At 34.5% G+C, this 14,219-nt stretch overlaps 1 protein-coding gene across 1 annotated transcript in view; it reads right to left on the bottom strand.

The window, feature by feature from the left end:
- LRP1B (LDL receptor related protein 1B) overlaps nt 1-14,219 on the bottom strand; it is a 1,943,003-nt gene that overhangs the window by 719,817 nt on the left and 1,208,967 nt on the right. The window contains exons 20-21 of the mRNA XM_055124030.1: nt 11,378-11,545; nt 289-471 (exon numbers count right to left, since the gene is read on the bottom strand). Coding sequence (XP_054980005.1) covers nt 289-471; nt 11,378-11,545 — 351 coding nt within the window. The remainder of the gene's footprint in view (nt 1-288; nt 472-11,377; nt 11,546-14,219) is intronic.

The following is a 14,219-nucleotide window of genomic DNA, read 5'->3' as shown; positions in this document are numbered from 1 at the left end:
GGATCTCAGTTTTTCTGTTGTGAAGTCAGTGGATGAAAATGATTTATGTGAGTACAGTCTTAGTATGATGCTGGGACTTTAGGTAGTTGCATTGGATGTTATAGAGATGTACTGCAAACCATGCATGCTGTAGCTACAGTCGATATTATTACTATATGTCAAAAATTAATATGCTAGAATAAAATAAATAAGTCCGTGTGAGATGCAAATTGAGGTGGGGCTGAAAGGTTTCATATGTAGAAATCTCGATGTGGAACCTGAAGAAATTAAATGCAATGCTGTGCTTACCTGTACTCCTGCAAGAAAACTTGGTTTTGTGATCACATGATCGTAAAGTCCCATTGCAGCCCTTTTCATCACTCCCATCTTCACAATCCTTTTCCCCATCACAGCGCCACAGATCAGGAATGCAATTTCCATCAGGGTGGCATTGAAATTCATTTCCATTACAACCAGCAGGAGAATGGATCTCTTAAATTGAAATGAGGGAATAAGGCAGAGAGGGGAGAGATAAGAGAGAAATTATGATTTAACTTGATGATTAGTCTTTTGTCTTCTCTTTCTTTAGGCAATATTATGAAACAAGCGAGAATATGTATTTATTTTAGTTCTTTAATAGCTATAGAATTCTCTGGATGTTCAAATTCAATGTTAAGAAAGGAAATAAATTTTCTTGGCTTCTCACAGAATTTTCTGAAATTGTCATATGCATAAGAAAAAGCAGAACAAATGAGATAAAAAGTGGATATACTGGTGTAATTTAAATTAGTATATTTATACTTGAATCTTGAGGGACTTTTTCTATGGAATATTGAAAGAAGTTTTATATTTTACTTTGAATATTAACAATTTGATTGCTCTTTTGACATTTCCTTAGATCATTTATTTCTGACCATTTGGGTAAATAGCCAGTAATTTTTAAGTACTTTCTAATGAACAAAACATTTGAAAAATAACATTTAAACAACTGAAAAAAAATCCTACAATCCCAAATAAAAAATTTTCAGGGTATATGATTCTATTTCAAGATTGATAACATATACTTAGAAATGCAATAAAGCACTAAGTATTCAAATTCTATGATCTATTAATAATTTATGAAGTGTGAAGGTAATACTATACTTAAATTTTGAATTGCAAAGATAGAGTAGAATTCTATAGATGTATAAACAAGAATACAAAATATAAATTTGGGAACTGTAGATTTTTTCAGTACAATAATTGAATAATGTGACTATAATAAATTAACGTAATTAATATCAAAATTGAGATTCCTGTTCATTGGTAAATCCATTTTAAAATAAAAGATTTTATATTGTTGTATTAGCCCTAAATTTTACAAATGTAATTATTTTTTAAGTTATTGAGACAAACAAGCTACAAATTTATTATATGACACAAAATTGCTCAGCCATTAATCTACACAGGTTTTGTAAAAATTGTTTTATATCATGAAGATACTTTTAAGCAAGTTTATATAACTATTCATTCTAAATGTGCTGAGTTAATAGGTACCATGTGGTTGGGAGTTCAAATACATTAAGGTCAAATCTAATAGTAATACCTATATCACCAGGGTTGCCACTTAGTCCTTCGAGACATTGATGTGTTCATTCTAAAGTAAAATATCTGCATGTCAGGAAGACTACATTGGCTATCTTGAATTGTTATGTGAATTATACATTGCTCATACTGTAATTTTCTATGACATAAAGAGTTCATTTCCTGATTATTCTTTGGTTAAAAGCTTTCAACATTTATAATATCTTGCTACAGTATTACAGATTATATAGGATAAACAAAACTACTTCTCAAGAAATAACAGAGAAGTAGCTGAAAAACAGGAACAAAAGAAGGTTAGAGGAAGGGATTCTTATTGAAGTGGAAGTAAAGAAATTCTGTTGGTAGATAGTAGGTGTTCCAATTCAGAATAAGCCTATAGAGCTCATTTTTTAAAGCAACAACTGCTTTTTACACAATTTACAGAAAAAAATGAATTTAGGGTGACATTTCATTTATTTCCCAATTTATATACTTCTGTTATACATTTTTTAAAGAAAACCCAGAGTATTCTGACTTTAAAAAATTCACATGTATAACGACTGAACAAAATTATTTCCTGGGTAGACAGGATCAGAAAAGGTAGTAAAGTCTCCAGCCTCTCTCTAATACTTCATGTACTTAAAATATACAACTATCAATCTGCTTGAATGCTCCAAATGCATTCCTAAATCACAGAGACTGCCATACATGTACTGTGCATGCACACACACATATAAAATAATCATCACATTAGTTAAAAATGGTAAACATACATCTCAATATTTGTTAGTTTGGGGTGGGTGTTAACCTTTATAAATGCTACCTTTTGCTGCTAGAACACAAACCAAAAGGAAAAAAAATCCAAGAGGTTTTTATTTACCCTTAACCTTGTGCCAAAAAGAAAAAAAAAATCTTTTGTTAACAGCTGCTGATTTTCCCTCGTATGGAGAGCCGCACAGCTCTGGAGCCTGTGATGACCATTCCAACCCGAGTGCCCGGCCCACGTGTCCCCAGAGTCGTGGCCGCCTCAGCTTCAGGGCTCTGTGCACAATCTATCTCTGTAATGTACTTGTCCCAATAGAGTGTTAAAATGATGACTCTGTTTATATGTATATGCTCATGCTGTTTTATTGTTATGTTTTCATGTTGCTGATGCTGGTTATATTTTAACTAATGCAAGTTTATTGTATTTTTGCCCCAAAGCTATTTAAACCAGGCATACAATTTGGAAAATCTAATAAATAAATAAATGCTGAGCCCAGGAGGAAATGTGGCAACTGATGGTGGGATTTGTCCCAATATTTAAATTCCTTCATGATGACTAAATGTTTGTAGTTAGAAGATTATCCTCTGTGGAGAGGGAGAAAAAAAGGTTATTTCCTAAATAAAATATATATATATATATATAAATAATTACAAAATTTCTATTCTGCATGTTTTTCTTAGCCAGATACTTTATTCTTATAAGAAACATTAAAGCACCCCCTCAACCAAAAATAGTTCACAATGGTGTTGCAAATATCATAAATTCTTTCAACTGTGAGATAAATCTGGGGAAATAATTTCTTTTCAGTTATTTTAATGGAGAATTTATTTTCTGCTACTTTTTGCAATCAATGACACTTTAATTTGTCATTGATTGCATAATATTTTGAAAAGTAAAAGCATGATGCATATGAAGCTGCCTGCATTTTTGATCCTTGTCATGTGTCAGTTTCTACAGTTCCTAGTTTCAATCCTTATGTACCAGTTCCTACACCTAGTGCAGCCGTTCACTGCAGACTCCTTTAGATGCTTCATCTGCCCTGAAACTATTGGGAAGTGGTTTGGCAGTGTATCAATAGTCTCATTTAATTTACCTACAAGACGTGGACATGACCTTTGCTCGCATCTGCCAGAGGGGACTCTAAGTATCTTCCTAAGGAGATTTTAGACTCTCCCTGATTTCTGGAGAGTCTTACGTTGCTGATGTATGTTTAAATGCCCTTTTCACTCTTTGAGTAGAGGACTCAGGATTCCTGCGGAGTTTGGTAGGGATGCATTGTCTTGCTCTTTCTTCTCTATGAAATGTGGCATCTGTGAAGGGCTTCTGCTTGACTAATGGCACCACAGTCCTGTTTGTGAGCAAACGGTGAAGTCAAGCCTAAAGCCTCCTTCTCGAATCATTTCACCATCATTTCTCTAGTTCTGTGACTTTTTGCATGCCATGTAGATCTCAGCTGATTTTTCTGCAGGTAATTTTTCTCACCTCACCACCCTTTCTTCCGTTCCACAACCCGCCCCCCCCACCCCGATAGGGCATGTTTTTGTGTTTTGCATTCTATTTTACAAACTCATTTTCTCCTTGTAAATGGGCCCTTGCAGAAAGGCTGTCTGGTTTGGTTTCAGGTCTGTGCCTGGCTGTGTGCTCAGAGATAACCCCTTGCAGTGCTCAGAGAACCTATATGGTGCCTGAGATTAGAATTGGGGTTGGCTATGTGCAAAGCCATATAGAGTAAGAAGTTCCGATAAACCATACACTTTATTTTTTTGAGGGGGTCACACCCAGTGATGCTCAGGGGTTAAGTCCTGGCTCTGCATTCAGGAATTACTCCTGGTGGTAATTCCGGGAAACATAATCCTTGGCAGGATTGAAACCAGTTAGGCTGCATGCAAAGCAAATTCCCTACCTACGGTACTATCACTCCGGCCCCCCATAGACCTTTAAGCTAGAGTTTTATATGCCATAGTAATTAATGGTAAATTTTATCTTAGTACAAGTCAACAAAATGTATAATCTGTTGAAGTTTATGTAATGGATGAATAATAAAGACTTTTTCCATTCACTATTCTAGTTATAACCTTAACCAATACTAAATTTTATTTAATATATACTGAAAGTTGATTACTTCTGTGTTTTTATTCCTAATTTATAGCAGAATTCAAAGATTCAATGGGGAAAAATGAAGAAAAATGCCATTAATTAACATATAACATATTTTTTTTATATGATGATGGGTTGGAGCGATAGCACAGGATAAGTTGTTTGTTTGCCTTGCATACAACCAACCTGGGTTCAGTTCCTCTGCCCCTCTTGGAGAGCCTGGCAAGCTTTAGAGAGTATCTCGCCCTCACGGCAGAGCCTGGCATACTACCTGTGGTATATTCAATATGCTCAAAATGGTAACAACCAGTCTCACAATGGAGACGTTACTGGTGCCTGCTCGAACAAATCAATGAGCAACGGGATGACAGTGACAGTAAGAGTGATGATGATAAATATATGACAAAGAATAAACTTATATATGTGATCTATGTATTTGAGAAAAGGTCAGAAAAATTCTATTTAAAATTTATTAATTTTAACTTTCCTTTTTTGGTGCCTTCATATTTTTTTTGTTAATGGGCAGCATCTGTTGGTGCTCAGGGCTGGCTTTTGCCACTGTGCTCAGAGATAGTCCTGTATGGGTCTCGGAAAACCATTTGTGGTGACAAGACTCAAATTTGAATGAGGCACGAGCAAGTTAAGCTCTCTACCCACTAGACTATCACAATGGCCCCTTTTGTATTTCATGTTCCCTCTAAATTTTGCCTTGTTCTTATAAGCTTGCTAACCATACAACATGGACATAAAATATTACCACTCTTTTATAATGTGTCCCTACTTGTGTCTTAAATGAGTTTTCAGCAGTTTATGACCCACAGACCAATTCTGGTTCACTACCTGTTCCTATAAAATTTTACTGGTACACACTGACACACGGTTTATGACTTCTATTTTGCTGAAACAGTTGAGTTAGATAGTGGCAACAAGCAAAAGTAAAATATTTACACTCCAAAATTTAACTGAAAAAAATTCAATTCTTGTTCTAAAATACTCTTAGTTTTATCATTCATAGAATATCCATTCCAGTATGTACGTATCAAGAAGTAAACGATTTTTGCGTCACTTATTTGTGGTAGGCTTTAAGGTTTCCTAACACTGTTATTATCTACATCTAAATTCCGTTGTAAACAACTTTGATGCAAAAAATTACCTACTTTACATATAGCAAAAAAAATAAAGCAAACTATATGTATATCTTTTTACTGGTTTTTTTTTTTGGGGGGGTGAAGCTACACCCTTGGTGCTCAGGGTTTACACCTGGCTCTGTTCAGGGATCACTCCCAGGCAGTGCTAAATAGATTATAGGTGGTTTAAGGGAATCAAATCTAGATAGACCATATGCAAAGCAAGACCTTTATCTGCTGTACTATTTCTAAGAACACAGAAATATATTTAAATGAAAATTAAGCTAAAAATTTTCATAATAAACAAAGCTTAACAGTTCAGATAGACACTTAGAGAAGCTATCTGCCATTTATTTCTATAGAAAAAAGGTAAAGTTTCATGTCATGGCTATTTATTTTGCTTATAAAAGCAAAACTAATTTGCAGTTATTGAGAGGTAACTTCATTGTTTTGCAGATTATCTCTGCCCCTTGGGGTTTTTCTGTTGTTAATTTTTTTGCTGAATGAAGTATTTTACTGATTACTGACCACAATTTAAAAATAAGGAAGAGGAATTAAAAAACTGAAAACTAATTTACTCTTTGCATTTTAAGTTTTATTAAAATTTCAAAACACAAGCTCTTGCTTAAAATTTTATACATATCTATGTGTATGTATATAATATATATCATATATACATATTACATTTGTTGAATTATTTATAGTAATGGATTTATTTTGAGTTACTTGAGCAACAAATTATTTCTGTTAATTTAAATCATGTTACAATTGACTTAATCAACTGTTTATTTTATTTTATTTTTAATTTTTTTAAGCACTGGAGATGCCACTGTATTTATTGTCAGGGGCTCAAAATTATATCTTAAGAGAATGATAAAGTTATATAGAAGTAGATAAGGATTAATCACAATTTTCTATATAGTAAGTAGAAAAGGGAATATCTGGCTTCTCTCTTCCACATTTTATAAGTCATTTTCTATTATTTCATGTATTTAAATATACATGCTATTATTATTATTATTAATTTTCCTGATAATTGCATCCCTAGATATATTATACTTTCAAAATAGGCTTTGCAATTAATTGACTCAAGAGCCTTGATTCTTCTTTGTTCTCAATGTTAAAGTTTTTTTGTAGTATTAAGGATAAAATAACATTTAAAGAGCTATTTTGCCCATGAAAACAAAAAGAGATTTCCTACGGATAAAATCCATTAATAATTAAGACTGTTTTGATATCTCAGGATTAAGATTTCTGAAGGAAAATAAATCCATCTGTGAGATACTTCTAAAGTTTAAACCAGACAATTTGTATTTTATCGAAAGTAGATATACTTTTCTCAAACTAGGTAGAACTTAAATTTGCCTTTAACTACATTTTAGCAGGAAATAATCCATATTTTCATTAAAAGAAAGTAGTTTAAAAATATTTGGTCAGAAGTTTATATGATTTTGTTGAGTATATAACACATTTTTTCTCAAATACAAAGTCATTATGTAATCTCAAAATTTTGGTGACTATGAAATAATGTTTTCTTATAATTTTAGTAGAAAAAAAATTGAAAGAATCTTCAGAACATTTTTATGAAAGAAAAGCAAAAAGGTGACTGTACTGTCACTGGGAATCAGAGAGAGAGAGTTCAGAAATTGAGGACATGCCATATGGATACCAATTCTGATGTTATCTCTGGTATCATGTGATCCCTTTAGAACTGATAGATTCTAGATTGATAGACCTCCCCCATAAAAAGAAAAAAATAAGATAAAGTAAAAGAGGATGACTTCTCAGAAACATTTTTGTTTTTCAGAAAAAGAAATCTATTCTAGAGAAAACTGAGACCTCTCTCCATCAAGTCTCCGCTGAAAATATTAGGCATAATTATTTGATAATGAAGGGCTGTCACATTCAGTGCTGCTGAGTCTACCTCTGACTCTGTGCTCAGGAATTGTTCCTGCTGGTACATAAGGATACACACATGCCAAGAATCAAGCTGTGGTTGGACACATGCAAGGCAAGCACCTGAATCTCTTAATTATCTCTCTGACCCTTGGTACAGTTATTTATTACAATTTCTAATGGAAATTGACAAGGGTGGATTATCTGCCTAAATATTCTTAAAAAATTTTATTGGACCATTTTAGAAATGCTTTAATCTTCATTCAGTTAATAAAGTTGAGGGGCTGGACAGGTAGTACAATAGGTAGGGCATTTGCCTTCTCCTTGTCCTACCCAGGGTTGATCCTCAGCAACCCAGATGGCCGCCCAAGCCACACCAGGAGTGATTCCATAGGAAGAGGCAGGAGTAAGCCCTGAGAACCCGAGGAGCCCATGGTTGCCCCTCCCACCCAATAGGTTAACTAATTAAAACAGTTTCAGTAGTCAACAAGGTTTAAGATTACTTTCTGGTATTTGTGTTTTAGCTATGGGACCCTAGTCTTCTCATATTTTTCCTTGCTTTCTTTCCCCTCCCTCCTGCCCTCTATTCCCTTCCTTCCTTCCTTCCTTCCTTCCTTCCTTCCTTCCTTCCTTCCTTCCTTCCTTCCTTCCTTCCTTCCTTCCTTCCTTCCTTCCTTCCTTCCTTCCTTCCTTCCTTCCTTCATCATTCCTTTCTTCCTTCCTTCATCGTTCCTTCCTTCCTTCTTCCTTCTTCTTTGACTTCCTTCTTTCAGATTTCTCAGCCAAAGAGAAAAAGACTAGTACAGAAAGTCTGAAGTCTCATTTTAATTATATTTTTCATACCCTTACGGGTAAAACTATTTAGTACTTGAATAAACAGATATATGGCAGGATTATGAAGGAGCTTCATTCATATAATGTCTTTTGAGATCTTATCCTCACATTTTTCCACTTTGAAAAACTATTCACCAACTAAATAGTTTCACAAGAGTCATAGAAATGTATATCTACTAAAGGATTCAGAACCAAGAAAGCAGACATGAATTAATAATATTCTGGTATGCAAACAAAGAAATGCATGTTCTACAGACTGCTATTCTACTGAACTGTTTATTATATGTATGAATGTGCATTCACATGTCCAAGAGTGACTATGAAATGCATCTCGTTCCTGAAGACATTATTTGCTTTTGACTAGTAAAAGAGTTTGTATATACATGAGAAAGAAGGGCATCATGGCATTACAAAGAAAAGGAGTTATGCGCATTAATCAAATTATGAAGTGTGCATTTATACTTTTTCTACATATTAGTCACATTGATAATAAAAACCCATTATTTCTATAGAAACACTTTTTCAAAAGCGTTTTCAGAAAGATGGTACAGAAGAGCAGGTAGGTACTCGCCTTCCGAGAGCTGACCTGGGTTTAATCCCACACCACATACGGACACTAATACCAGGAGTCGTCCTTGAGCAGAGTCAGATTTAAGCCCTCAGCACTACTGGGCGCAGTGCAAAAACAAAACAAAACAAAATTTAGAAAAGAAAAGAAAAACTACAATGAAAACAACAACAAAGTAGTTTCAGAGGGAATAGGAACTAATCTTGACTACTTTTTTTTCAATAAATATTGTTTATGGAATGTCTGATTTCCTGATTCCTTCAACCTATAAAGTAAATTCAAGAGTATTTATGTCCTTTTGAGAGCAATTTACGTTGGGAGGAGCAATGCCATATGCTCCGCTTACCCAGGCGGTGTAGAGCAAAGTGCTGAGCAATTATACAGTGGGTTTGATCAGCTGTGACAGCCAGTCTCGGATCTCCAGCCAGAATCCCCTGTTCCTTCTTCCACAGCAGGTTTTGGGGCTGAATCATATGACTAATTGCATCAAATTTATATTTTACTTTGGCATTGCCTCACAAATCCGGCATGTGCAAAATGATTTTCCTGATCAGTTTTAACAGTTTTCTATATCATAGTTATATAATAATTTCTGTATTAAGCAGAACATGTAAACAAAATTGTAGTAGATAAAAATATTAAACACCCTTTGTAGTATCTGAGTTGTTTGTACCAAAATCAATCTATAATGCTAATTTTCCTCAATTCCTGTAACTTCTATTTATCTACATGAATATTTTATTATGGAACTTCATTTAGATTATGATCTCATAAGTATAAATCAGTGCAGGAAATCCTTCTCATTCATTTTTTGAAACATGTGCAAGAACCATGTAGATTATCTGAATCATTTTCTTAGCATATTGATTGACATATTACATAAAACAATATTGATATTTAATGTCACTAATATTGTTAATGTAATCGTTATATTAATATATTAGGGTTCTAAGAACACAGGCCATTAATGTTGTATAGAAATTTCTATTAATTTGTACCTGAAAAACTACCTGAGAACCTATGGGAATGCAAATACAGCACTGACTTTGAAACTCACAAAACAAAATCAAGTTCCTCGAAATTCATTCTGTGCAACGAGTTTATCTTTGAAGTAAATATACACAGAAAAAAGGATATAATCTCTCTTTTGAGATGAAAACAAGCCAGCTCTAAAGAAATTTGTCCTTCACAGCAAGTTTGGGGTAGGCCATAGATACACATATCATGCGGTGACTATTGTTTTTAAATAGGAAAATATCATTTTCATTTAAAATGTAATTGCCAACCTTACCAGATAAACACATCAAATCCACAAAGAAAAGTATTTTCTACACATTTCATTTTTCAATTTAAGATTAATTTCAGGGAAAAAAATGTTCTGACTCATATATAGGAACAGATTAAACTGAAAAAAAATGGACACAAGAATGAGACCGAGGTAAATGAGTTGAGTGAGGTACATCTTGATTTTATTGCTATGGTACTGCTTAGATTTTTTAGGAGAGAGGGAGAGGAATAAGCAGTATGTGTCAGAATAAATAATTTAAAAATGTATATTTTACATAATGTAAGTATTTTGAAAAGATTCATGTGTATCCTTACAAGGCACATTTAAAACACATTTATTAATATAAATCTCCCCATCATATTTTGTTTACTACATTACTTTGTTGCCTTGCCCATTAAATTCTAGAAAGTTCGACAGGGACCCATTTTTTTGTTGTTGTTATCTTTCCTTTAATTAAGAATTGTGCCTAGTGTAGTACTTCAGACCCAAGTAAATATATATAAAATAAATAAAAAACAAACAATACAAAATGAATTTCAATTGTTTAGGCAAAAATAAAACTATTCAAATTTTATTGTTTTAAAATAATAGGATAAATTTTCTGTCATATTTATCATATTATTACTAAATTATTAATATATCTTACAATTATCACATTTTGCAAAAGAACCCATGCTGATGACTTGGTCCCATGTCTGAGGAGCATGATTATGACTATGATTTTCTTCCTCTCTAGCTCAGTTGGAATATATAAACATTCAATAGAAGATTGTTTCAAACTCTAAGGAAACACATTTGATGTGGAAATAAAGGTAAAATTATTTCTTTCTATTTTATTACCCTTGAGATCATTTCCTGTTTTATGATTTAGAATCTGTATTAGGCATTCACTCTTTTAATAATTATTAAAAAATAAAAATCAAAAAAGCTACTGAATGAAAATGCCACATTGAAGGAAAATGATTATTGAAAAGCTACTGAACATGAAGACCATGGAAGATACCAATTATAAGGAGATATAGATGAAAGAAATTAAAAAGCAAGTAGACTTTAAATGCACATATAATGTGCATAATAATACACATATTATTATAATGAGAATATTTTTCAATAATACTCTTCTAAAATACATCAAATAGCATATTACATGTAGTAGACAGTTTATATGTTACTAGTTTTACAGATTTATAATATATATACTACTACATATATTACACATGCAGAATATATACTCTGTCTAGTTTTACAAAATGACTGACCTTCTTTGGTGCAGTTGATTTGGGCTTCATCACTGAAGTCTCCACAGTCATTGTCACCATCACAGGCCCAATGGCCTGGGATGCACCTGCCACTTGAACATCTGAACTGGTTCTCAAAGCAAGAGTGAACACAGCCAATCTCATCACTCCCATCCCCACAGTCATCATCTGGAAAGGAGCATCAACATCAAGGTTATAGAAACATACAAGAAGAATCTTTTCCTTATGAAATGGTTAATATTTCCTTTTACTATACAATTCTCTTTATTGACAAAGAAACCATTAATATTTGGTTAATATTGCTACTGAAAGTTAAGAATATGACAATCATTTTTATATTTTTAAGTGTGATGAAATATCAACTAATAAACTAAAATAAACAAATCTTGACTTGGATTTTGAGGATGGATTTCAATTTTTCTCATAAATGAGACCATGTAGCTTGAAATAGTTTGAATGAAAATGGAAAAGAATGAAGGTGACTATAGGATTTTCAAGAGATGATACATCTAAAGATGTAACTACTGGGGAAACTAAGTATTTAAACCTAGAATCTTTATGACCAGATTTTAGAATATTATTTCAAAGTTAGTTCAATTTTCCAACATGAGTGCTTACTATGTACTCTGTTCTCCCTGAGTTCTAGTTGAATATAGATGATATACAAATAACGTCATTTTACTAAACTTTCTTCTCTTTTATAATTGAGAAAGTATAAATCCTGGCTAAAGTTAAATAAAATAACATTATTCAAGGACTTGAATTTATTGTATGTAAAACTGCTAAAAGTCTCAATTTTCAACAATCTATTCAAAACTAAACTGTTAAACTGAGTACTATAGGTTTATGTGTGTGTAGATTTATATGCATGTGTCTATATATTCATGTGTACATGGATATTATATTCCAGTAATACTAAAATATACTTCAATAATAAACACAATATGTACTATATGGATATATCTAAATATGATTATACGAATTTGAGGCTTTTCCACCTCTTTTAGTCTAGTTCTTCCTCTCAGCGACCCAGCAAGCTACCAAGAGCATCCTGCCCTCACAGCAGAGCCTGGAAAGCTCCCTGTGGCGTATTCCATATGCCAAATACAGTAACATTGATGGATCTCATTCCACTGAACCTGAAAGAGTCTCCAATGTGGCACCATTGGGAAGGATGAATAAAGATAGGCTGCTAAAATCTCAGGGCTAGGACAAATGGAAACATTACTGGCGCCTGCTCGAGCAAATCAATGAACAATGGATGACAGTGATACAGTGATACAGTGATATCCATATAGTATGTGCATATATTATATATATATATACCATATGTATTGGGCTGGAGAGATAGCACAGTGGTTGGGCTTTGGCCTTTCACGCAGCCGACCCCAGTTCGATTCCTCCGCCCCTCTCAGAGAACCTGGCAAGCTACCGAGAGTATCAAGCCCAAGGGGCAGAGCCTGGCAAGCTACCCGTGCGTATTGGATATGCCAAAAACAGTAACAATAAGTCTCTCAATGAGAGATGTTACTGGTGCCCGCTTGAAGAAATAAATGAGCAACGGGATGACAGTGACAGTGACAGTGACCATATGTATTAACCTTATGTATATTTATGTATACATATATATGTATATATACACCTTAGCATATGTATATGTCTACATATACCATATATACACATATAAAATAACCTTATGTGTATGTATATACATATGTGGTATATAGGCATATATGCATATAAATATATATCACCAGATAGTAAATATTTTATTTATAATTGGAATAGATTTATTTTTATTGGAAAATTGTCATATGGCACTGTAGCATGTTATTTCTATTATTTAATAGCTATTTCAGGGTGGAGTTGAGAATAATGTGAAGTGAAAACAGAGATTTTAATTAATGGTTGAGGATACATGCATTTCCTAAAGAAGGATTTGCCTGTGTTTGGCACAAATTATCTATTAATGATCAAAACTATAATTTTATATTATAATCATAATTAAAAACCATGCTTTTATAATAAAAAGCAACATTTGATATAAAACAAGATGAAATAATAGAGAACATCTGGATAATTTCTTAATAATTTAAAAATTATTCCACACTAGGATTACAAAGGATTTTTTTTTTTAATAAAGAATTTAATATAGAATTCTTGAGTTCCGGCAGAGGCAGCAGAGGAGAGCGCGTCACGGCCTCCCCGGGCCTTCCAGGCCCTCGGGCCTCGGGCCAGGGTCCGAGCTGGAGGGCCGGGGGCGGGGGCGGACTCGGGCTGAGGAGACCTGGACTGTGTCTTTGGGGGCCGCCGGCCGCCTGCGGATGGCCGAACGCCGCAGGGGCCCCTGAGGCCCCCCTTGAGGCCCACCGAGGCCCACCGAGGCCAGGCGGCGCCAAGGCCCGGCCCGCCACCTCTCTGAGCGATGAAGTCACGCAGATCCGGGACCCGGGCCCACCGCCCCGTCCCCCTGGCGAGGCCGCACCCGACCAGGACCGACCAAGGCCCGAAGGGTCCCTCAAGGCGAGCGGAACCCGATCGACGGCGCGCAGAGGCATCGGCTCCCCCGCCCATGGCGCGCGATCTTCGTTCGAGAAACAGATGCTCCCTGGAGAGAGAAAATGGTTCCTCGACCGAAAGTGCCCACCATCCTTTTGGAAAGATGTTTTTTTCCTGGCCGCCAAGCGAAGGCCTGTGTACATAATATGATAAAGCTGCTCTCAACTTAACCCCCAACCTTTTTTTAAAAACAAACAAACAACAACAACAAAAAACAGAAAAAAATCTTGTGCTACATCTTTAGTTCTAGGCGGGAAGAGGTTGCCGACGTATGGTAGAAATT

The sequence above is a fragment of the Sorex araneus genome, chromosome 1, assembly GCF_027595985.1.
Source record: "Sorex araneus isolate mSorAra2 chromosome 1, mSorAra2.pri, whole genome shotgun sequence".
NCBI lineage: Eukaryota > Metazoa > Chordata > Mammalia > Eulipotyphla > Soricidae > Sorex > Sorex araneus.
Note: the sequence above shows the minus strand (reverse complement) of the source record. Positions and strands in the feature narration are given on the sequence as shown.